General features: G+C 45.1%; 1 protein-coding gene across 2 annotated transcripts in view; it reads right to left on the reverse strand.

Moving 5' to 3' along the window:
* Positions 1–237: 237 nt before the first annotated feature.
* The window catches only part of LOC109882842 (G protein-coupled receptor kinase 5-like), an 88,665-nt gene continuing 62,523 nt past the window's right edge, over positions 238–26,379 (reverse strand). The window contains exons 2-16 of one of the 2 annotated variants that reach the window (XR_004205674.1): positions 13,270–13,365; positions 12,924–13,036; positions 10,414–10,491; positions 8,402–8,499; positions 7,905–7,997; positions 6,164–6,227; positions 5,933–6,073; positions 4,865–5,055; positions 4,589–4,626; positions 4,391–4,480; positions 4,039–4,247; positions 2,844–2,981; positions 2,406–2,607; positions 2,175–2,306; positions 238–2,051 (exon numbers count right to left, since the gene is read on the reverse strand). Coding sequence is in view for 1 of the 2 variants with exons in the window: in XM_031806051.1 (XP_031661911.1) it covers positions 1,968–2,051; positions 2,175–2,306; positions 2,470–2,607; positions 2,844–2,981; positions 4,039–4,247; positions 4,391–4,480; positions 4,589–4,626; positions 4,865–5,055; positions 5,933–6,073; positions 6,164–6,227; positions 7,905–7,997; positions 8,402–8,499; positions 10,414–10,491; positions 12,924–13,036; positions 13,270–13,365 (1,703 nt within the window). In the remaining variant the exon portion in view is untranslated. The remainder of the gene's footprint in view (positions 2,052–2,174; positions 2,307–2,405; positions 2,608–2,843; positions 2,982–4,038; positions 4,248–4,390; positions 4,481–4,588; positions 4,627–4,864; positions 5,056–5,932; positions 6,074–6,163; positions 6,228–7,904; positions 7,998–8,401; positions 8,500–10,413; positions 10,492–12,923; positions 13,037–13,269; positions 13,366–26,379) is intronic. The other variant, XM_031806051.1, reaches the window with a different exon arrangement.

Genomic DNA, 26,379 nt, shown 5'->3' on the forward strand with positions numbered 1-26,379 from the left:
TTCAACTCATAGCAAAATCGTTCCTTTCAATCAACCGTTCAAATGTATTTATACTGAATTTGGCCTGCTTTTGGATTACTATTATCTGGGACTATAAAACCGGCCCATAAAGTGAAAATGGTATCAATAATCTTGTGGAAATGTTATTATGAAACGAATTACTCTTGTATCGATCCATCCGTATGAGAATGCCCCGACTCTTGTATTTGCTACACAGACAGACATCAGACACAGATGGTACAGAGATGCTAAGGCAGCACAGGGTTTATTTATTCGGAGCTGCAGAGCACAGTGGGTTTGGCTTTACATTCTGTACACTCAGCACTGTAATGTACAACAATAGCAGGAAGAGATCCTCCCTCGTTCTCTCCTTTTCATCCTCCTTATCCTCTCTCTCTCTCTCCTCACTCTCCAGCCTCCACCACCAGCCAAATACAGTGTGTGTGTGTGTCATAAAGAAACAAATCGATCATGAGAGAAACAAAGTGCAAACATTTGTGTGCGAGTCATCTAGAAGATCAGGCTAAAGAGGAGGCACTTCTGATTTTCAATTTGTGAAATGATTTACGAATAAAATAATAACTGGCCAAGACTAAATGTGTAAGTTCAATTGTTTTCTGTAAATATTTAGTCTTCCTTAAAATAAGACATCAAATTCTAAAACCAGAGCTGTTCTTCCCTGTGGTTCGAGTGTGTTGGAAGGCTTCCCATTGTGAGGTGACATGTGGTCCCTTTACCAATTCCTCTACCAGAGCCCCGGAACCTCAATAGTCTAACACGGCTTCCTCTCCTTTATCCGCACTGGATTGGTTAAAGCTCCTTTCCTGTAGAAAAAGGTCATATGTCTTCCAGGATTCCTCACCTTTCCTTTAGGATCAGTGCAGCTGAAGAAAAGGAGGAGAGAAAACTTCCCTGTTGAGACTATTGAGATGCACCCATGGTCGTGATGGCAACACAAACACAAAACAGCACTGGCTCAATGGAGATTACAACATTTACATCACAGTAATATTACTTTAATGTCTGAGGTAAAACAATAACATCTTTACTGTAAAAACATCTTAATTGGTGTATAAATGGTGGCTTACTGGTTTGACAAATCTACTTTTTCTCAAGGTGGTGCACTCTTTGGGAAAAGTGCAGAAAACAAGACAAGTATTGTGGTTACAATTCTAATAGCACAGTTGTGTGTGTGCGTGGGGGGGGGGGGGCAGCCTGTTGTATGCAAACACATGTTTGATTGTGACTTAGGTGTAGCATAGCTGCTGCCTCAAGTTTAATATGTGATTGAATAAAGACCAGGCAAATCCACCCTTCCTCCTCCAAAACAGATATGGCAACAATAACACAAATACATAACTGAACTATATCTTTGGCCTGAGGGTATACAAGGCAATATGCACATTGTGTCTTGAGGTTGGTGATGTTGTTGGTTGCATGTACGTTTATAAGTGATTAGGGGAGAGGGAGGTGAAAAGGAGAAAGAGACAAAAAGAGAGAGGGGGGTGGGGGGAGAGGAATAAATGAACAGAGAGTGCATTTGAGTGTGAATGTGAATTTATGCAAATAATTTGATTTCTTTAAAAATAAAAAATAAACAGCAACAAAAACCCCATCTTGTATTTCCTGTGGTCTTTCTCAGACAGTGGATCCCCTGAATTAGCTAGTTTTTTCTTATTCATCAACACAGTCAGTGGCTCTTCTCTACTCCAGCGATCCTGAAGGTAAGTGAAGTCTCTGAGCATTGTTTTCAAAACGTCTTTGCGTTATTGAAACGTCCCTCCAATAATTCCCCATGGGTCTCAGGTCCGGGTCATGGTCAGCATTTCCCCTAGACTGACCATGGGCTTGGGTTGGGTGCCTCCGGAAGACTGACAGCTGGTCAGGCCAGGTGTAAACCAATCAGCAGTGGGAAGATCCTTCCAGCTCCTCCTGTCTGTGTGTGGTGCCACACAGAGCCATGGCCACTAGGGGGCAGAGTTTGACATGGAGTCCACTGAGTTCACACTGCAGGAAGACACGCGACTGTTGGCGATGGACACCTCAGGGTGCTGTAGGGTGGAGAGAGAGAGAAAGGGAGATTGTGTTATCTCAGTATCAGTGTGTGGATGTAACTGTGCAGTGTAAACTCTGTGTGAGACTGAGTATGTTGGTGTGTGTGTTTGTGTCCTCACATGTCTCCTGAAGATCCTGTCCAGCAGGCTGCGTCGGGGAGGCTCGGGGGGTGTGTTCCAGTCCAGATCTGGGGTTCTGGTCGCCTGGGGCCCGAACACATTCAGATCACTGAAACACTCTGTGTCTATCATCTATACACACAGAGACAGAGAAACAGAGAGATCGTGTAAGGACAGTATTTGACTGCCACTGACTGACAAGACCACCAATTATTCAGTCTTTCAGGTTACCTTGCAGACTACCTCTCAGAAGAGGCCAGAGGAGAGGGAAAGACGTCCCAGTTAGTTCACCCACCTCGTGCTGCCATGGGATGGACACGCAGCCTGTAGAGAATTTGAAGTAGAAGTCGTTGTCGGTTTGGTCCAGATTTACTCCCTTGACTGTAGAGAACTGCTCAATGTCCAACACATCCTTACAGTACACCGCCCGGGGCTGAGAGAGAGAAGAAACGCACAACGGGAAAGAGGCAGAAGAGGAAGAAGTATGAGAGTCTTTATTTGGAGTAGAGGTCATGATCCCTGGTCTAAATAACATATTCACCCATTCATGAATGCAACGGATTGAAACAATTGGAACAGTTGGTTGGTTCCAATATTACAACACTTCCTGGTGTTGTTTCTAGAGCTGAAGCAGGACAAGAGTTGCCACCCTCCTCCTCCTCTACTTACATCAGGTACAAAGGAGGGCTCCTGGATGCCTGCCTCTAGTCTCTTAAAGTTGATGTTCCTGAAGAAGCAGTGAGCCTTCACCCCTGTTGACCCGTCCGTTGTACAGCCCAGCCTCTGCTTAGGATCTTTGGTCAACAGCTGGAGAGAGGGGGGGAGAGAAAGAGGGGGGGGAGAGAGCGACGGGGGCGAGCGCGAGACGGGGGGTGGCAGGAGAGAGCGAGAGCCGGACGGGGCGGGAGAGAGAGAGCAAGAGCGAGACCGGATGAGAGAGAGAGGGAGAGCGAGACCGGGTGAGAGAGAGAGCGAGACCGGGGAGAGAGAGAGAGAGAGAGAGAGCGAGACCAGAGAGAGCGAGACAGGGCGGGAGAGAGGGAGCGAGACAGGGTGGAAGAGAGAGAGCGAAACGTGCGGGGCAGGAGAGAGCGAGACGGGGGGCGGGAGAGAGCGAGACGGGGGGCGGGAGAGAGCGAAACGGGGGCGGGAGAGAGCGTAACGGGGGGCGGGAGAGAGCGAAACGGGGGGCGGGAGAGAGCGAAACGGGGGGCGGGAGAGAGCGAAACGGGGGCGGGAGAGAGCGAAACGGGGGGCGGGAGAGAGCGAATGGGGGGGCGGGAGAGAGCGAGACGGGGGGCGGGAGAGAGCGAGACGGGGGGCGGGAGAGAGCGAGACGGGGGGCGGGAGAGAGCGAAACGGGGCGTGAGAGAGCGTAACAGGGGGCGGGAGAGAGCGAAACGGGGGCGGGAGAGAGCGTAACAGGGGGCGGGAGAGAGCGAGACGGGGGGCGGGAGAGAGCGAGACGGGGGGCGGGAGAGAGCGAGACGGGGGGCGGGAGAGAGCGAGACGGGGGGCGGGAGAGAGCGAAACGGGGGGCGGGAGAGAGCGTAACAGGGGGCGGGAGAGAGCGAGACGGGGGCGGGAGAGAGCATAACAGGGGGCGGGAGAGAGTGAGACGAGGGCGGGAGAGAGTGAGACGGGGGCGGGAGAGTGAGACGGGGGCGGGAGAGAGCGAGACGGGGGCGGGAGAGAGCGAGATGAGGAGAGAGAGAGAATAGTGGGGGAGAGATGATAGAATGTACAGTCAGTCATTTTCAAATATCATGAGCTCAGCTACTCAGGGTGACTACCAAATACAGCGTGCAGTTCCTGATGACACTAACTAAGCCTACGTCTTGTCAATCAATCAATGGTCTCTCACCACTCTACAGATGGCCTGGGTGTCCTCTGTAAACTTGTCGCTGTACTCCTCCTCTCCCTCCTGCACCCTCTTCTCCACTTCTTCCCTCTTCACTCGTTCTTTGCGTGCGCGGAAGGGTGAGCGTCCGGCGGTCATCTCGTAGATGAGACATCCCAGCCCCCACCAGTCTGGACTCATCCCATAGCGCTCGTTGTTGATCACCTCCGGAGCTACACACACAGCACAGTACAACAGGTTTAACGATAATATTTTCGTATGGTAAAAAATGTGTCAGGTTTTGTATTCCGATGCATTAGAAATGAGAAATTAATTTTAATGTGTGGTAATAACATATGAAGGTAAGGTGGCTTACCCATGTAACCCACTGTTCCCACTCTGCCTCGTATGGGGTCCCCTTCAGGTACTTTGATGGCCAGGCCCAGATCTGAGATCCGGATGTGTCCTATGGCACAGGGGCAGAGAGGTCAGGGGTCAAAGATCAGTCCTATTTAACAGAGAGCCTCGGAGTTCAAATGTCCTAATCCCAGTAGTTAGGCTAGAGGCAACTCACCATTATCATCTAATAGAATATTCTCTGGTTTTAAATCCCTGAAGAAAGAGAAAAAAGTTCATTTGGGGCATTGGACATTGGGACTAAAACCAATACATCATGTGATGACATCATGTGATCTCGGGAGACATTTGTATAGTGAATGACAATCAGAAGAATCCACTGCTAATTTTTCTAAATGTAGGAGTAGGTAGTTGCCCCCATCTGATCCTAGATCTGTTGCAATGTGAACCTAGATCTGTGTTAAGGGAAACTGCTATGATAACAAGCTGCCACCTGTAGACGATCGATTCCTGGTGTAGGTGGTCCAGGCCACAGCAGATCTGGGCAGCATAGAACTGGACCCTGTCCTTCTCAAAGCCTGGAGTCCCCATGCTGTAGATGTGGAACTTCAGATCCCCTCCATTCATTAAGGTCAGCACCAGACACAGAGCATCTTTGGTCTCATAGGCATATGCTAAACTCACCTATAGAGATTGATGAGAGAGAGATTGATATGAGAGAGACAGAGAGAGCGATTGGCGATCGAGAGATTGACGATCGAGAGATTGACGATCGAGAGAGCAAGAGAGAGACTGTTGAGAGAGAGAGCGAGCGACTGACGAGAGAGACTGACGAGAGAGAGAGAGAGAGAGAAAGAGACTGACGAGAGAGAGAGAGAAAGAGAGACTGATGAGAGAGAGAGAGAGAGAGACTGATGAGAGAGAGAGAGACTGATGAGAGAGAGAGACTGATGAGAGAGAGAGACTGACGAGAGCGAGAGACTGATGAGAGCGAGAGACTGACGAGAGAGAAGGAGAGCGAGAGACTGACAAGAGAGAGAGAGAGACTGATGAAAGAGAGACTGATGAGAGAGAGAGACTGATGAGAGAGAGATAGACTGACGAGAGTGAGAGACTGACGAGAGCGAGAGACTGACGAGAGAGAAGGAGAGAGAGAGACTGACAAGAGAGAGAGAGAGACTGATGAAAGAGAGACTGATGAGAGAGAGAGAGACTGATGAGAGAGAGAGAGACTGATGAGAGAGAGAGAGACTGATGAGAGAGAGAGAGACTGACGAGAGCGAGAGACTGACGAGAGAGAAGGAGAGAGAGAGACTGACAAGAGAGAGAGAGAGACTGATGAAAGAGATAGACTGATGAGAGAGAGAGAGAGAGAGAGAGAGAGAGAGAGAGAGAGAGAGAGAGAGAGAGAGACTGACGAAAGAGAGAGACTGACGAGAGAGAGACTGACGAAAGAGAGAGACTGACGAGAGAGAGAGACTGACGAGAGAGAGAGAATAAAGTGAAAGTGTGTGGACATGTATTGCGTGGTCATGTATCCAAATAATAGGAAGAGACTCACAACAAATCTGCTGTTGACCTTCTCTAGTATTTGTTTCTCATTAAGGGCCATGGACTCTCCTTTCCTCTTCTTAATTCTCTTCTTCTCCAGCTTCTTGCAGGCATACATCTTCCCTGTGGCTCGCACCTGGCACGCACACACCTGAGAGAACACAAAGTACTATATCATAGGCCAGTTCATCTCACACACACAATTCTCTAATAATTCTCTAAATGGAAAATTGTGCCTCACCTCTCCGAATCCTCCCTTCCCCAGTACTCGGTACTGTCGAAACGTGTCTTTAGTTATTGGCTGTCTGAAAACACATCTCACAGTAAATAACATAGTACCAGGCACAGAGCTAGAGAGTCTCTGCACATAGGGGGCGGGGTGCTCTCGTGGGGCCCTTCTGACCAAATCAATTAAATTCATAGCTGATATGGCCTATGATAAACGCAAATTAGGCATCATCACTAGGGTCGTTAACAGTTAGTCTGCAAAACATGTTTTTTACCTGTCACGGTTACCGGTCTAGCTATTGGTTAATTAGCATAACTAAATTGGAGCGTGTGTAATTTCATTCGTTTGTCATGCATCTTATTTTATGAGACGCGCACCGCATACTAGAGCCCTGTACGGGCATCAATTTAAAGCCTACCCATAGGCCCCTACCCTACCCAGGCCCGATCGCTTCTGACAAATTTAAGGCCCGGCCCGGAATGAGAAGCAAACTTCCTCCAGTAGTAAATCCATTAGCTGCTTCTCTCTGTCCATCACTCACTCCCTGCTCACTCTGCACATGTTCTGCTCATGGTGGCTCCAAGTCTGTGAGTATCCATAGCAACGGCTCCACTTGGGCCGCTCTGCTGAGACCGCAGTTCAGCCGTCAACGGATATTATTATCTCCCGTCTTATATTTGACGAGGTTGAAGCGCTTCTGACACCATGTTGTGATCTTAGTCAGATATGACTCTATTGCGTAGCAGAGCACGAGCAAATAGGTCAGCAAAATGTTTTTTTTGTTAGTGATCAATTTAGTGATACCCTGCCCGGTCCTAACCCGGGCCCGGGTCGGGTAACAGAGCTCTCTACCGCATATAGAGCCTAGTTTGAGCACGCAGCGACAGCTCACACTCGCAGCTCCTCAAACATGTTCTTATGAAGCCCAGTCAATGCACAACATTTCTACATGGAATCGCGGGTAATCACAGAGTGTTGATGTCCACTGATAGAGAATCCCAGCTACCTTATTTATTTCTCAACTTTATTTCTCAACTTATTTGGCCAACCAGCTGAGCTGTAGGGCAGTCTGCATGTTGAAAACAGGTACTTCGTTGTTTGCAATATGGATGTTTTACTTCATAGCCTATTGATTCAAAAAAGGTGGCCAAAATCCAAACTTAGAAATGGGAATGATTTTGTCAAGACTTCGTCAAGATGCCATTGAAACCAGCATTTCTCTCCTGTTCCATTTAGTTTCCACATCAACTTTCTTTTGCGGTCCAGAGGCCAAAGGCACAGCCCTAGTCATATTAGCAAACCTTCCTAGTAAGGTATCTTTAGATTCTTCCCTCTGTCACATGCAACCGCTCGCAGCAGAATGCGCTTTAGAATCTGTTTTTCCCTCGAATTGCTTCCTGTCCCAGGCCAGCGGGCCCCTCAAGGGGGTATAGCGACAGACAGTTTTCTTCTCAGAAATCATTGCACACGTGATAGAACAACATTACATGTACTGGGATTTTGTTTACCACCATGCTGGATGCTCATTTCCTCGTAAAAATAACAAAAGTGCCTGGGATGGACGGTGACGCTGTTGTGCCTATCGCGGCTCTCAGCTTTAAAGAAAGCTTTTACTTTGCTTTGTGGTAGGCGACGTCATCGTTGCGTGGTCCCTACGCCGGTCGCACCCGTGGCCCCCCAAGCTAGCACCGTGCCATTCAATAATCACTAAAAACAACCGTTTCTGTTAGATTTAGTTTAAGCAGCACATTACCTCTCCAGCATCTTCCACTGTAGGAAACGGTCAAAGTACATGCTGTTTTGGTAGTCAGAGAAGGGAGCTCGTCTCAGGTAGTCATGGAGAGCCCTGAAGAACAGACAACAAACAAAAAGGTTAAAGCCCTGAGGCGACAGACAACAGCTTCAGTTGCAGTAAGAGGGAAGCCAGCTGATGGTCCAGTGTGTTTGCGCTTTAGCCAACTCCTCTCCGTGTTCCTTCATTGTCTTATGCAACCTCATCCCCAGTCTCTTGCACACATTGCATATACACCTGCTACACCAACCACTTCCTTTCTCCCACTGTTACCAGTGTGCTAATGAAAGTCACGTTTGACGCTTCGAAATGGCAGCAACTTGATAGAAATGATAGGAGAGTTGGCTTCAGCACATGGGGTACGGGACGAGGCTAGCGATAAGCTAAGGTCAAGCTGTTTCTTCACAAGAATATCATAGTTGACAAAAAGGAGAGAGACCAAAGAAAGATTCCCTTACTTGCGACAGTCACTGAAGATCTCCTTGCAGGGGTGAAGTTCCAGGTTCTCTCTACACTGCTCAGCAAGGCTCTCTGCTGCCTCCACACACTCTGACGACTACACAGGCACACGCACACAGTCACACACACAGTCACAGTCACACAGACACAGGAATTAGTGTGGTAGGCCTGATCACTGACGACGATGAGGTCAAAGAGGTCAGTGACCTGGAAGTGTGTTGCCAGGACCGCAACCTCTCCCTCAATGTCAGCAAGACAAAGGGGCTGATCGTGGACTATAAGAAACGGAGGGCCCGAGCACGCCCCCAAATATATTGACTGGGCTGTAGTGGAGCAGGTCGAGAGCTTCAAGTTCCTCTTTATCCACATCACTAAGGAATTAACATGGTACACACACACACACACACACACACACACACACCAACACAGTCGTGAAGAAGGCAAGACAATACCTCTTCCCCCTCAAGAAGCTGAAAAGATTTGGCACGGGCCCTCAGCTCCTCAAAAAGTTCTACAGCTGTAAAGCATCTTGACTGGCTGTATCACCGCCAGGTATGGTAACTGCTTGGCAGCCGACCGCAAGGCGCTACAGAGGGTAGTGTGTATGGCCCAGTACTTTACTGGGGGTTAACCTCTCTGCCATCCAGGACCTCTATACCAGGCGGTGTCAGAGGAAGGACCTAAAAATGGTCAAAGACTCCAGCCACCCAAGTCATACATTGTTCTCTCTGCTACCGCATGGCAAGCGGTGCCGATGCACCAAGTTTGGAACCAACAGGAACCCGAACATCTCCTACCCCCAAGCCATAAGACTGCTAAATAGTACCCAAACTATCTGCATTGAACCCCCCATTTTCACTAACTCTTTTAAATCAAGGGGGGGGGGGTGCAATGCGAATAGTCTGGGTAGCCATTAGATAAGATGTTCAGGAGTGTTATGGCTTGGGGGTAGAAGCTGTTTAGAAGCTTCTTGGACCTAGACTTGGCACTCCGGTACCGCTTGCCGTGCGGTAGCAGAGAGAACAGTCTATGACTAGGGTGGCTGGAGTCTTTGACAATATCTAGGGCCTTGCTCTGACACATACAGTGGGGGAAAAAAGTATTTAGTCAGCCACCAATTGTGCAAGTTCTCCCACTTAAACAGATGAGAGAGGCCTGTAATTTTCATCATAGGTACACTTCAACTATGACAGACAAAATGAGGGGAAAAAAATCCAGAAAATCACATTGTAAAATTTTTTATCAATTTATTTGCAAATTATGGTGGAAAATAAGTATTTGGTCACCTACAAACAAGCAAGATTTCTGGTTCTTACAGACCTGTAACTTCTTCTTTAAGAGGCTCCTCTGTCCTCCACTCGTTACCTGTATTAATGGCACCTGTTTGAACTTGTTATCAGTATAAAAGACACCTGTCCACAACCTCAAACAGTCACACTCCAAACTCCAAGACCAAAGAGCTGTCAAAGGACACCAGAAACAAAATTGTAGACCTGCACCAGGCTGGGAAGACTGAATCTGCAATAGGTAAGCAGCTTGGTTTGAAGAAATCAACTGTGGGAGCAATTATTAGGAAATGGAAGACATACAAGACCACTGACCACTTTCTAATTTTGTCTGTCATAGTTGATGAAAATTACAGGCCTCTCTCATCTTTTTAAGTGGGAGAACTTGCACAATTGGTGGCTGACTAAATACTTTTTTGCCCCACTGTATCTACCTCAATTACCTCGTACCCCTTCACAGCGACTCGGTACTGGTACCCCGTGCATATAGCCAAGTTATCGTTACTCATTGTGGATTTATTCCTTGTGTTATTATGTTTCTATTACTTTTTAAATGTTCTCTCTGTATTGGGAAAGGCATGTAAGTAATCATTTCACTGTTAGTCTACACCTGTTGCTGACGAAGCATGTGACAAATACAATTTGACCAACAAACATGTTATATTGCTCCAACAGTTGTTTCACCCATCGACATTCATCAATCCTCCCACAGAGACTTCACTCACCTGTTTAGTGAGGAACTTCCCAATAATTTCACCTCCTCTGCTTTTCCGTTTCTCATCAGGCGCCAGCTCATAGTCATCCTAAAGAACACTGCGTCATTATACACTTATACACACAGTACATCATAATATAACAATAGCGCCGAATAAGATTTGCTTAATGCACTATCGTAATATATTGCCCAGCATAATTCAACCAATGGAATAGTCCCAAAAGTGCAAACCGCAATCCAACTGGCATCCTGGGTATGCAAATCTAGTATTTGAAAGAAAACACATACTATTTCGACCCAGGTGCGACTGGACATACAATACTATTCCATTATCAGGGGCAATGTATGGACGAGATCATGTTTTGAATGACATTATTGTGTGGCTACCAGTGTTGTGGAAACATGCAGCATATGCGACTAGACCAGCATAGTGTGGACTGCCTTGAGTTAAAATGATCAGTCATTATCTATATCCTTAGCAGCTACAGTATTTATCAGCCAGGAGTGAGAGAGCACGGAGCGGTACAGCATTGCCAGGGGTCGTGGCATAGCCTGTTAATCCTTCACTCCCTGATCATTCTCTCACCTCTCTATCCCCATTAGCATTCCACTACACCTGCAATAACACCTGCTAAATATGTGTATGTGACCAATAGAATTTGATTTGATTTAGCCTGTCGCACGCTTCCCAGTCAAAACAGTTTGCGCATATATTATGATGAAAGCTTGTGACGTTTTTGTTCGTTTTGGTGTTTGTCTGTTTTTTTTTTAGGCTTGTTTGAGTACACAACATAGATTTTTACAATATAGCCAATTTTGACTTTGTGGCTGGGGTGACAAGTGGATGAAGTGTTTGTTGTCATTCAACGAGAGACTACCAGCTTTCATGCAATTTCTTCACTTGAGAAACACTGCTCCAAACATTTTAGGTAGATGTAAAATTGCGTGACTAAAAACATCGAAATTGATTACAGATTTCTTGATTTATCTTTGACTTTCTTTTTACTATTTTGAGGAAGGTCTGTCCCTCGCACTCCTTGCGTACAGACGTGTGTCGCCTAGCTGAGTTCTGCTAGGATCAAATCATGTTCTCTCCACTAGCCCACCTGACCTGAAACACACAAACACCTCTTTAACCCACAATCTGTTATTAACAGACACTCTCTCTCTCTCTGACACACACGCTGCCTGGGACCCCATATGTGACCCTATGTTGCCTGGCAACCACAGTCAACACGGCAGGATTCCTTGAGGTCTTTTAGTGTCACAGTGTGTCAGACCAGCGTCACCAGATCCCCCCCGACACACACACCTAGAGTTTCTCTACTATAGTGGTCTACTCTGCTCTGAGACACAGACAGACAGAGAAAGAAAGGCGTTGGGTGAAAAGGCCATACTTCTGCCATTAGATCTGTTTCTCTGGCCTGTGTGTGTAAGACTTTCCTAGTTAAATAAAGGTTAAATAAAAATAGATAAATAAATAAAAAGTCTGCCAAAAGGCCAACGGGGCGTCTCCATTTCCCTTCGGCTAACCCCTTCGGCTAACAATTGGGTGGCTTATTCTGTGTGTGTGTGCGTGCATTTGTGTCTTACAATGCAGTATCTTGCCAACAATAGCAAGTCAAAATTGGGCAGCAATCACACATACACCCCTCCCTCCTGCACTGACGTCAGAGGAAACACAGGGACCCCCAGGCGCATTCCTTCTGCTGTTACATCTCTCCCTCTCTCTCTCTAGCTACTGTGCTCTTTTCCCTCACTAACACCCTCGTTTATACATTAGAAGCACATGGACACACTCACAAAAACTACAACACACAAACTTTCCTTTGGACATTGATCCTACCCGTCCATCAATTTAGCAACTTTCCAAATGGCCCAACAAGAGTATTTGGGTGATGGAAGCTAGATATCTAATTTCATTATTTCAACAGGTTCGCTCTCATAAAATCTTCAATTACCCTCAGATCTTTCTCCAAAAATGCATCTGCAGCTGACCCATTCTTGTTGGTGCACATATGTGGCGAGGGTAGTTTCCCTCAGAGTGTGATGGTCATTTTTAGGTTGGTGGGAAGGGGTGAAAACGGGAGGGGGTCTGACCAGAAACAATCCTCTCATTCTGTCCAGTCACATGCCTACGGTGATATTTTGGGCTTTACTCAAAATACTTAAATGTGTCATGTGCGAGGCATTCCGTCTAGACACAAGAAAACGGGGCAGACGGTTCGGGGGTTACTATTGGCTTCTGGTTACTATTGGCTTCTGGTTACTATTGGCTTCTGGTTACTATTGGCATTTGATTCGGAGTGTTTCTTCTCTGACGATTAGAGGCATTTTCACATCTAAAACCTGTAATCTGGGACACTGTGTCTAGACAGAGTAAAGGGAGGAGGCTGCTATTATAATCACTACTCAATTTGATTGTAATCTCTCAGTCAACTGAACATGATTAGTGCTGTTTGGATGACTGTTTAATCCAAGTGATGCATTTAGAAGTGTGTGCGTGTGTGTGTGTGTTACCATGGCGTCCAGTAGGTGGATGCATCGCAGCAATTCAGGTCTGGTCTCACAGTACAGGCGGAACAGCAGTCTGCCGATGGGCTGCTTCTCACACAGGCTCATGTAGTCCCGATCTGCCAGAAACACACACAAACTAGTATCAGGGCCTATCTGTAGAAATAACACACACATTTGGAAAGACCCAGGCACGTTTACAAACACTTACAATACATGAACCGCACAGCAGCAGCGTGACACACATGTAATACTTGCACCCACACACAGCCGTTTGTTTTACTATCCTTGTGGGGACTTCTGGTCCCGACTAGGATAGTAAAACGAAAAACACACACCAACAGTAATATACCGATGCTGTTGCCCAGCTCAGTGCACTGGCTGATGTGGGGGAAGCGAAGGATCTCCTTCCATTTCTTACTCCTCCCTTTCCGCTTCCCTCCTCCACCTACAGAGAGAAAGAGAGAAAAGAAGGGATGAGTGGATGAGAGGAACAAGCCATTTCACAGAGGCACAAACACATACGGAAACAGTATGTGAGAAAGGAGAGCGAGAGAGAGAGAGCTCTGCAACTGACAAATTAGTTCAGCTCAAACTCTTGAGTGTGTACATGTATCATTTTTACATAACGTCTCAGCTTCTCTTTAAATCCCTTCTCTCTTTCACTTTTTATTCCTCCGTTTTCTTTTCTTCCTCTATGTCATGCTCCGGGGAATGTGGCCATCCCGAAGCAGAACAGTGTGGGTGTATGTGTGTGTAACAGAGAATACATCCCGGCCAGTCCGATTCCCATCGGAACACAGAGCTTGGCCAAAGCATATTCTATAATACTGAATAACCATGCATATATTCCCAGCACACACACTCATCAATATCAGAATATTAGCCATGTTTGATTCTGAAATGTTGATAATGATGGTTTCCCCTTCCCTTTCTCACACTCAGGATGCCTTAACAATGAGAGAGATGGAGAGAAAGAGATGGAGAGTGAGGGAGAGAGAGAGAGCGAAAGCTACATCTTTAAGCAATAATCGAGGAATGCTCCAACAAGGACGTCATGTGTTTGCCTCTCACTGTGTGTGTGAATGTTTTAGCAGCTTTCACATCCCTTCCCCTTTACCAAACCCCAACTCTCTCACACACTGACTGCTGCCACAGACCTTCTCCTCAGGCCTCTGTCTGGCCTGGGTTACATAATGGCCATGCCTCCTCCCCTCCCCTCCCACCTCACTGATCTGACATTGACTGGATAGGTGAAAGCTATGCAGTGGAACCCTTGCAGAGGGAAGCCTTTCAGGAACAACTCCGAGGCATAACTAGGCCCCAGAGATTTTCCTGGTTGGGTCACATCATCCCCAACCATGGGATATAATGGAGATATAACTCCAACAAGTCAAACCTATTACTGAATTATTAACCCTGACCTTAAACATTCTAAAATGACTATTGGGTATTAGCAACAGTAACTGGGACACTTTATTTCGTTACTTTATTTATTTATTTTTAATTTGGGGAGGTTATTATTTATATATATTTTTTCTCACCAATTTAATATGCTAATTGGTAGTTAGTCTTGTCCCATCGCTGCAACTCCCGTACGAACAACTGGAGAAGGTCGAGAGCCGTGCGTCCTCCGAAACACAACCCAGCCAAGCCGCACTGCTTCTTGACACAACGCCTGCTTAACCCGGTAGTCAGCCACTCCAATGTGTCAGAGGAAACACCTGGCGACCGTGTCAGCGTACATTGCGCCCGGCCCGCCACAGGAGTCGCTAGACAAGGACATCCCTGCCAGTCAAACCCTCCCTTAACCCAGACGACGCTGGGCCAATTGTGCGCCGCCCCATGGGTCTCCCGGTCGTGGCCGGCTGCGACAGAGCCCAAGAGGCCAACTGTGACATTTTTACCCAGAGCACTTCCCTAGTTACGTTCAGACGTTAGAGAACAAAAATACATCCCTTTATGATTCAATGGGTAAAACAATGAACGATGAACAAGTAGACATGTAGAGGAGAGAAGAGGTTATTTATTGTGAAGGGTCAATCTCAGGTCAACGTTATGTCTAAATAGTGGCCCTCCACCCTGTCTTTCAATTCAACACAATATGTACTTGACCACAATACACCTTCTTCCTCCCTCTGAATCTAACCTACTCTGTCTCTCTTCCTCTCAGTCGCTCCCTTCCTCCAACTGTTTCTAGCTCTGTCTGTCTCTTCCCTTCAATCGCCTACCTAATCTCTCCCTCTTTCTCAGTCTCGCTCGACCCTACGGAATCATCACTGTTACATGCTGACTTCTGGTCAGTGACTGAACTGCACTTCTGCTTTCATGGCCAATCAGTGACCTCTTTCCCTGCTACTGACCAATCAATTACCTCCTCCTAGGATAATTTAAGGTCACAGGTTTGAAAACATTTTGTTAACAAGACTAACAACCTTCCTGTTGTTTCCTAGTAGAGAAAATACATTCTGGGTCAGCATTCACATATCTGGGGCGAAGTAAAGGATGGTGCATTTGAATTGGGGCTGTTGAACTGTACTGCATCATTTAGAGTTTGTACTCAGTCGATGCACACTTGTCAGGAGTCAAATGCATTGTGTTTTTATTTAGCATAACAGTTGTTCCCCCTGTAGAGAATTGGAGCACCATATTTGCCACATTGTTTTAGCTAAACATGTCTAGGGACCATATAAATAGATGTCGAATTCTACGGTTAGGACAATACAAAAGGAACCAGAAACGCACCCTTTAAAAGTAATTGAGAAAACTACTACACTGATCAAAGCACAATGAACACGAGTGTGTCTGTGGGCAAATGAAACTCTGTTTGTTTCAGTGCACACCACTGAAACAAACAGGGACAAAGTCTACAGGAAGAAACAGGCTCAGGACTGCTCCCACAGAGGTGTGTGTGTGTGTGTGTGTGTGTGTGTGTGTGTGTGTGTGTGTGTGTGTGTGGTGTTTTTAACTGCATTTTAACTGCTTGGCAAACTCGAGTAGTACCTATGTCAGTGCAGTTAATTGTTAGCAGTAACGGACAGTCATAGAATCTCATCCAAGAATTCAGGCGGTGCTATAAGACTTGCTGACAGGACTTAAGAAACAGCAGAACCAGGGATGAACATTTCAGAACATTACAAGCATGCAAGTACTTCCAGCGAAAAGAGCCCAAACTAAATGTTGGGTTGAGGGGCGGCCATGAATTCACTTCACAGATTAAAAACATAATTAAAAACAATAACCAAGTCAGACAAAGAGACTCGCAGACTAGTGCTGAGTGATAAGTGCTTTTTTGAGGTTCGGTTTCAGGTCGACTATTTAAAAAAACATTAGATGCACTATGCATTACGTGGTTTGAATATTGTATGGTAGTGACTGCCCATTACTGCTTATCACTTATTAACCATCCTTTACTCACATTACTTTAATAAAATATTTCAGTTGTGTATATTACATTTGTTTTATTTGATGACCACTACTTCATTCCAAATCTTAATCTGACTGCTGAATACCAACTATCACATTTTTAAGTAGCGATATTGTATGTTTTTCTGTCTCTTCTCTTCCTCTCTGTGTCTGCCCCACACAGACCGGACAAGTAGAAGGTATGGATTATGGGCATTGTAGTTAATTATCAGGTTTTCTGCTAATATTGGCCTGTTGAAGCCTACAACTCCCTACTACATCACACAGTTCAGACTTTCTTATTTATCTCTAGAGAAACTGCGCGTTAAAGCTCACGGGAAAAAAAAAACGAACAAATAGAATTCAAATAACTGATCTGATGTTGGTCAATTAGTTGATGAAGAAACAAAAAATAACCAGCATTTTTGTTAAATCTCTCAGCACTATCACAGACAGGAATACATTACACACTAAAGTGTTGACAAAGACACATTAAAGACATTACAAGTATAATTACAGTGTAGCTACAGTGCCTTCAGAAAGTATTCACACCCATAGACTTACTCCACACTGAGTTACAGCCTGAATGCAAAACGGATTACATATCATTTTCATCTACCATCTACACACAATACCCCGAATGAAAAAGTAAAAACATGTTTTTAGAAATGTTAGTAAATGTATAGAAAATGAAAAACAGAAATATCTCCTTTACATACGTAGTCATACTTTGTTTTTCATTTCCCAATGATGGAGACCACTGTGCTCTTGAAAACGTTCAACATTCTAGAAACGGTTTTATACCTTTCCCCAGATATATGCCTCATCTCGGAGATCTACGGACAGTTCCCTTTGACTTCATGGTATAGCTTCTGCTCTGACATCCACTGTCAACTGTGGGACCTTATATAGACAGGTGCATTTCTTTCTAAATCATGTCCAAACAATTGGATTCGCCACAGGTTGGACTCCAATCAAGTTGTCAAGGATGACCCAGGATGATCAAAGGGAATCGGATGCAACTGAGCTCAATTTGGAGTGTCATAGCAAAGGGTGGTGAATGTTTATATAAACAAGATATTTCTGTATTTCATTTTCAATAAATTTGCTTAATGTGTAAATACATGTTTTCACTATGGGTATTGTGTGTAGATGGGTGAAGAAGAAAAAATATTTCATCCATTTTGAATTCAGGCTGTAACACAAAATGTGGAATAAGTCAAGGGGTATGAATACTTTCTGAAGGCACTGTATATGCAATTACAGCATGAAATTAAACTACATGTAACTACATGGTAGCTGTGTAACCAAAGAATGGTCTCTTTCTGGGAGCACATTCAATTCTCTTTTACAATAACAACCTAGCTAGGAGTCTGTATCAGTCAATGCTAACTACTGTAGACAGGAAGATTGCTTACCCTTACCCATGATTAAATATTCCATCAACTCTGCAGTGGATTCGTAAGCTTGCTGATAAGTCACTTCCTGTCTGTCTGTGAGTGTCTTTGAACCTCTCCTGCTGTCTGGGCCATAGTGGGAGCATAAAAGATGACCCCATTACTTCCACATGATTTATAATTCTGTTACTTCCAGGGCGGGCGACCATAGCTGCTTAATGAAGGAGAAACATTGACATGAACATTCCAAGACTGCCTGGAATGGAATGCATCTGGCACTTTGTGATAGTGCTAAGCTTTTGTGGAAATATGTGACACTATAATAAACAAATAGGTTCAGATTTATAATCATAGTATAATGTTTAAAGATGTCCTCCAGCAATTGTTGTTGAAACTTTCACAGTTGAAAAGCGATACTCCAAGTATAAGTACAGTAAAGTACACACACTAAACGATAAAAAATTTTTTAGACAACTGCAAACTTCTAGGAGTAGGGCATTCAAGGAGTTAGTCTGATGGGAATCTGTGATGTCATCGGCCTCCCCTCTCGTTTGAGGTACAATAGACAAGCAATAGAGAACAAAAGAGGAAAGCCCCCCCCCACCCAATTATACTATGTCATGACATACCTGGACCACCTACTGCCTTTTACTAAGTAAATCAGGTGTTAAATGAGGTGAAAAGGAGACTGGAGTGCCAGTAAGTGAAGTAGAAACCCTTGGCGAGCACAATGTCTGGGTTTGTTACTGCTTTCTGTTTGACAAGGTTGGCTTGTAAAAGTATGAATAAAGTCATAAAAAGTCTTGTATAAACTTTCTTTATCCTCTCCCCTTTCTCTCTCTCCTCCTCTGTCAACACATTCTGTCAGTGTATCACTCCCTTTCTCTCTCTCTCACACACACACACACACACACACTTCGGTCAGAGTTCATTGCGTACAGGAACCCGTCAGTCTAATTTGTTCCATGCGGACTACTCCCTTTGTTTCATATTTCTGGTTTACAGCTCTGACATCATCAACGTGAGCAGAGCAAAGTAAAAATTCTGTCAGAGAGAACTACAGGTAACTGACAAAATAATGAAAACACTTGAGTAAATGAGGGATATAAAGTACATTTAAAGTAGGTTCCACACAGGTGTGGTTCTTGAGTTAATTAAGCAATTAACATCTCCATCATGCTTGGTGTTCATGTATAAAAATGCTGGGCAGGCCATTATTTTGGCTACCATGGCTTTGCCCCATAGGATGACAATGCCCCCATCCACAGTGTACGAGTGGTCACTGAATGGTTTTATGAGCATGAAAACCATGAAACCATTTGCCACGGCCATCTCAGTCACCAGATCTAAACCCAACTGAACACTTATGGGAGATTCTGGAGTGGTGCCCGAGACAGTGTTTTCCACCACCATCATCAAATCAAATTTTATGATTCGTAGACCACAGGTGTAGACTAACACTGAAAGGCTTTAGGCCTACTTACAGGTCCATTTCCAACAATGCAGAGTTAAAGATAAGAAATATTATAAAAATATAAATAGTGACACAAGGAATAAATACAAAGTGAATAACAAGTATAAATAAAAAGTTAAAATAATAATGCAGGGAGTACCCGTACTGACTTGATGTTCAGGGGTACGAGGGGGTACGAGGTAATTGAGGTAGATATGTAAGGTACATATGGGTAGGGCTAAAGTGACTAGGCAACAGGATAGATAAGACAACAGCAGCAGTGTATATGGTGAGTGTGAAAGTGTGGGTGTGGCGTCAGTATGTATGTGTGTGCATGTTATGTGTGTGGGTTGTATGAAGTGTGTGCGTGCGTGTGTGTGTGTGTGTGTGTGTGTGCGTGCACACGCACTTTGCGGTGTCAAAGTAAAAATGAGAGAGTGTGTGGGTAGAGTCCAGTGTGTGTGCATAGAGTTAGTGCAAAAAAAGGGTAAATTCAGGTAGAGACAGACAGGTCGAATGGCAAATGAGGGGAGCCCCTCACATTATAAGGTTAACTGCTTACAGGTGTGCTGCGAGGTTATGCCGCCAAGTGCAAGTACAGTATTTCGGCTCTCACCTAAAGGAACATTTTTGCTTCGTCTCCTGTGGTATCTAGCGTCACACAGCTAGCTACTGAGACTTGGTTATCCCACGCCGCAAGGCACAAGGTAACTTGGCTAGCTTTCTGGAAAGCAAGCTAACCACACTAGCATGCTTCGCCCCATGTGATAGCTAGCGTTAGCTAGGCTGTTAGCCCACTGGGTGAACACTAGCTAGCTAACACAAACACCTCATGATAAAGTGTTGAGTCATGAGCATCATAACCCGGTTAGCAATGCCTTTCTCCTGTAGTTATAAAGGGCAGCCGTACCCCATGGGAAACACACATGCTCAGGCAGCTCTCTAACAAGGCCTGTAAGTTCTGTACTGGCCCATGCTAGCTTAAGCTATGCCACTAGTTGTCTAGTTTGTCTAGCATTAAGTTGCTTTGTGCCTACTAACTGAACCGGTCCCACCACGCGGTAAGCCGGTCCATGAGACTGCCTGAAACAGACTAGCTAATGCGGCAAGACTGGCCTTGCCACAACCTGCCTGGTAGATCTGGAAATCGTGGCGACCTGGTCTCCACTCTCCCCCTGGACGAGGCTCCGCATCAGATAGAGGGGCAGTTTACTAGTGCCAGTAGTAACTGGGTGACCAGCAATCCAGCAGGAACGAAGGGGCACCTGACCTAGGGGTACGCCCATTGCCTGTCTACGCAGACTGCTCCTGCCAAACACTACGCCCACAAATGTTTGTTTCTTTTCCGCAATGAGTCTGGATTTGACTCCCTCCACGAACCTTCTAGAACGCAAACACAATCGGACACATTCAGACTGTCTGATTGGTCCCAGAAACCAATGGATTGGGCAAAATTCGGCATTGGCTTTGATACTCTGATTGGTTAGAGACGATCCAATCTCTGAAGGCTATTTTGTACAACGACGCTCATTACCGCGCACCTCGTATGTAGTGAAGGCATCATGCAAGTACGCCCCAGTTGCAGAGAGGAGCAGCCAACAGTTCACTCCGTGTCCTGCCCTGCTACCTCTTGGGTGCCTTGCAAGATTATTCATCCCCCTTGCTGTTTTTCCTATTTTGTTGCATTACAACCTGTAATTTAAATGGACTTTTATTTAGATTTCATGTAATGGACATACACAAAATAGTCAAAATTGGTGAAGTGAAATGAAAAAAATTACTTGTTTCAAAAAAATAAAAACAGAAAAGTGGTGCCCGCATAGGTATTAACTCCCTTTGCTATGAAGCCCCTAAATAATATCTGATGCAACCAATTACCTTCAGAAGTCACATAATTAGTTAAAAAAATTCCACCTGTGTGCAATCTAAATGTCACATGATCTGTCACATGATCCCAGTATATATACACCCGTTCTGAAAGGCCCCAGAGTCTGTAACACCACTAAACAAGGGGCACCACCAAGCAAGCGGCACCATGAAGACCAAGGAGGTCTCCAAACAGGTCAGGGACAAAGTTGTGGAAAAGTACAGATCAGGGTTGAGTTATAAAAAATATCAGAAACTTTGAAGATCCCACAGAGCACCGTTAAATCCATTATTTAAAAAATTGAAAGAATATTGCACCACAACAAACCTGCCAAGAGAGGGCCGCCCACCAAATCTCACAGACCAGGCAAGGATGGCATTAATCAGACAACAAAGAGACCAAAGATAACCCTGAAGGAGCTGCAAAGCTCCACAGTGCAGATTGGAGTATCTGTTCATAGGACCACTTTAAGCTGTACACTCCACAGAGCTGGGCTTTATGGAAGAGTGGCCAGAAAAAGAGCCATTGCTTAATGAAATAAATAAGAAAAAACATTTGGTGTTTCCCAAAAGGCATGTGGGAGACTCCCCAAACATATGGAAGAAGGTACTCTGGTCAGATGAGACTAAAATTTTGCTTTTTGGCCATCAAGGAAAACTATGTCTGGCACAAACCCAACACCTCTCATCCCCCAGAGAACACCATGGTGGTGGCAGCATCATGCTGTGGGGATGTTTTCATCGGCAGGGACTGGGAAACTGATCAGAATTGAAGGAATGATGGATGGCGCAAAATACTGGGAAATTCTTGAAGGAAACCTGTTTCAGTCTTCCAGAGATTTGAGACTGGGATGGAGGTTCACCTTCCACCAGGACAATGACCCTAAGCATACTGCTAAAGCAACACTTGAGTGGTTTAAGGGGAAACATTTAAATGTCTTGGATTTGGAATGGCCTCGTCAAAGCCCAGACCTCAATCCAATTGAGAATCTGTGGTATGACTTAAAGATTTCTGTACACCAGCGGAATCCATCCAACTTGAAAGAGCTGGAGCAGTTTTGCCTTGAATGGGCAAAACTCCCAGTGGCTAGATGTGCCAAGCTTATAAAGACACACCCCAAGAGAATTGCAGCTGTTATTGTTAAACAAGGTGGCTCTAAAAGCATTGACAAACCTCCCAAAAAATCCATTTGAATTCCAGGTTGTAAGACAACAAAATAGGAAAAATGCCAAGGGGTTGAATACTTTCACAAGCCACTGTATGTGAAGAGTGTGAAAGTGTGTGTGAAAGTTGTGTATGTGTGAGTGTGTGGGTTGGGTAGTGACCTGTGAATGTGCAGAGCCAGTATAAGAATGTCAGTGCAAAAAAAAGGGGTCAATGCAAATAGTCCGGATACCTATTTGATAAACTTTTCAGCAGTCTTATGGCTTGGGGGTAGAAGCTGTTCAGGAGCCTTTCGGTCCCAGCAGAGAAAACAGTCTATGACTTGGGTGGCTGTAGTCTTTGACCATTTTTAGAGCCTTCCGCTGACAACGCCTGGTATAGAGATCCTGGATGGCAGGGAGCTACCCTCTCTAGCGCCTTGCTGTCAGATGCTAAGCAGTTGCCATACCAAGCGGTGATGCAGCCAGTCAAGATGCTCTCAATGGTGCAGCTGTAGAACTTTGAGGATCCGAGGGCCAATGCCAAATCTTTTCAGCCTGCTGAGGGGGAAAAGGCGTTGTCGTGCCCTCACTAGGGGTGACTCATGTGCCAGACATACTGAATGTAGGAAGGAACTGGTTGTCCAGCTGGAATCCCCGTCTTGGCTCATCCCTCAGATTGGGTTAGCGGAGATCATTGTCCTGCTTTATGATGAGCCCTGGCAATTGCCTTTATGCAGGGTTCTTCTAACCCAAGCCAACAGAGATTTTCCACCCTCACCCAGACACTATGGTCCTCTGAGCCTGGCCCGTGAGAGGTTGAATCTGCCACACGAGGTCCTTTAGACTATCCAGTGCCAGGAACCATTCTAAGCACTCACTGTATGGAAACAAGTGGGGAATTTCTTTTAAATGGTTTGACTGAAATAAGCTCATTATCCAAGATTTTATGCTTCTTGCAGGACCTTTTGGACAGAGGGAAGGTTCTCACTGTTAAGGTCCTACTCAGGCAGGAATCTCCGCCTGATTAAGTTTAGACAAGCAGGTTGACGTTTATTTTCATGAAACTTGATGGGCCAGCTGCAAAGTCAAAATTGGCAATATTGTAAAAATGTATATAAACAAAAATGTAAGGTTAGGGTTAGCAGTGTGGTTAAGCTCAAGGTTAAGGTTGAAATCATGACTTTGTGGCTGTGCCAGCTAGTGACCACTCTGCAGAGCTGCCTCCAGTACATGAGTCATCCCAGTATCTATTCTGCATCATCCCAGTATCTATGCTGCAATAGTCTATGTGCCGCGGGGCTAGGGTCATACTGTCCTATCTGGTGTAATTCTCCTGTCTTATCTGGTGTCCTGTGTGACCTTAGGTATGCTCCTGCTATTTGTCCCATCTCTCTCTCCCCTCCCAGAGGACCTGAGCCCTAGGACCATGCCTCAGGACTACCTGCCTGATGACGCCTGGCTGTCCCAGTCCACCTAGTCGAGCTGCTGATCCAGTTTCTACTCTTCTGCCTGCGGATACGGAACCCTGACCTGTTCACCGGAAGTGCTACTTTGTCGTGCAGCTGATCCAGTTCCTGCTTTTCTGCCTGCAGCTATCGTGTATGCCATCGAACCTGTTCACTGGACGTGCTACCTTGTCCAGGACCTGCTTTTTAGACCCTCTCTCTCCCTTTCTCTATAGCACACCTGCTGTCTCAACCTTTGAATGCTCGGCTATTAAAAGCCAACTGACATTTACTCCTGGGTGCTGACTTGTTGTACCCCTCTATAACCAATGTGATTATTATTTGTCCCTGCTGGTCATCTATGAACATTTCATGATCTTGAAGAACGATCTGGCCTTGGGATGTTTCCTTTTTTTTTGCTCATCATTAGAAAAACAGAATTCAGTCTTGGAGGTGTGTTTCCTGACCGATTTTGCATTTGGTTAAAGATGTTTGTCTCCCATGAGGTGTTTGGTGCAGTATTTCTCAAGTAAAAAAAATGTGCGACGTCTTGTCTTATGTAAACAAATTCGGAGCACCTGGGTTATTGGAGAGCAATCACCGCAGCTGCTCACCCATGTTAGTGGGTAAATGGACATTGTAAAATAAAAACCCAAACTTAATTTACCTGTTGTGATGCATGTTTCAAACTCCATTTTAGACTAGACCGAATTTATGACCAAAATCATCATATTTGTGACTCGTTTCAGGAAACTAGTCTTATGTCACTACTGTTCCAGAGGCATTTGAACGTCAACAAATGTTTATCAAAATGCGTTTTTTGGCAGAAATGCATTCTGGAACATGTGACTTTTCATGTGCCTTCATAACAAATATGTATGCCATCTGAAAATATGAATAAAATTGATAAATTATGAGCCACGGAAAAAGACAGGAACCATCCCGCTAGCCATGATTGGTTGAGATAATGGATGGGCTGGACATGCCGAGAGATGAGCTCGATTGGGCTGCCATGTAGCACACTTCTGTCTATAACGTGATCTGCTCAGTATGTGTAGGTAATACATTCTAATGCAGCTTTTTTTGAAAGATATCACAAAGAACTGCAAAGGTGTTGCTAATAACTTTCTAGAGCACCGGGTTTTGAAGTCCGTGGAATGCCCGTTAGAAGCAGATTGTGACAGCTAAGGAGATGGAGAAGTGTTTGATTGCAAATTTACAGAGGGAGTCGAGAGACATAACACACTTCTCTCTGGATTACATCTTCAAACTAAGGGCAACCATGGCATCCGTGACCGAAGCATAAAGTCGTTTTCATTGCAAGTTAAAGCGTACTGTTAGCTACCTAGCTAACATTAGCTGGCTGGCTCGCTAGCTAACGTTACGTGTATGATCTGTGCAGTAATATTATTCTCAGAGCCATTTGCATTGCTAGTTGTAGCCTAATGTTAACTCGCTAACAAAAATATAAAAATGCAACATGTAAAGTGTTAGTCCCATGTTTCAAGCGCTGAAATAAAAGATCCCAGAAATATTCCCTACTCACAAAAAGCTTATTTCTCTCAAAATTCATGCACAAATTTGTTTACATATCTGGAAGTGAGCATTTCTCCATTGCCAAGATAGTCCATCCATATGACAGGTCTGGCAGATCAAGAAGCTGATGGTTAAACAGCATGATCATTACACAGGTGCGCCTTGTGCTGGGGACAATAAAAGGCCACTCTAAAATGTGCAGTTTTGTCACAGTGCCACAGATGCCACAGATGTCTCAAGTTGAGGGAGTGTGCAATTGGCATGCTGACTTCAGTAATGTCCACCAGAGCTGTTCCCAGAGAACGTAAGGTTGATTTCTCTACCATATGCCGCCTACAACGTAGTTTTAAAACATTTGGTGGTACGTGAAACCGGCCTCAATTGTAACTTCGCCAGCCTAGGACCTCAACATCGAGCTTCTTCACCTGCAGGACTGGGAGTGTCTGAGACCAGCCACTCTGAAAGCTGATGAATCTGTTAGTTTGCACACCTGAAAGATTTCTGCATAAACTGTTGGAAACCGACTCAGGGAGCTCATCTGCGTGCTCGTCATCCTCACCATGGTCTTGACCTGACTGCAGTTCGGCGTCGTAAACAACTTTAGTGGGCAAATGCTCACATGTGCGGTTTGCCGATGTCAACGTTGTGAACAGAGTGTCCCATGGTGGTGGTTGCACTTTATCGATGGCAATTTCAATGCAGAGATTTTCCGTGACGAGATCCTGAGGCCCATTGTCGTGCCATTCATCCGCCACCATCCCCTCATGTTTAGCATGATAATGCACAGCCCCGTGTCGCAAAGATCTGTACAGGTGCAGGTGCATCAAAGCTGGGACCGAGAGACTGAAAAACAGCTTCTATCTCAAGGCCATCAGACTGTTAAACAGCCACCACTAACATTGAGTGGCTACTGCCAACACACTGTCAATGCCACTGACTCTACTCCAGCCACTTTAATCATGGGAATTGATGGGAAATGATGTAAATATATCACTAGCCACTTTAAACAATGCTACCTTATATAATGTTACTTACCCTACATTATTCATCTCATATGCATACGTAGATACTGTACTCTATATCATCGACTGCATCCTTATGTAATACATGTATCACTAGCCACTTTAACTATGCCACTTGGTTTACTACTCATCTCATATGTATATACTGTACTCGATATCATCTACTGTATCTTGCCTATGCTGCTCTGTACC

The sequence above is a fragment of the Oncorhynchus kisutch genome, linkage group LG3 (genome assembly GCF_002021735.2).
Source record: "Oncorhynchus kisutch isolate 150728-3 linkage group LG3, Okis_V2, whole genome shotgun sequence".
NCBI classification, from domain to species: Eukaryota; Metazoa; Chordata; class Actinopteri; order Salmoniformes; family Salmonidae; genus Oncorhynchus; species Oncorhynchus kisutch.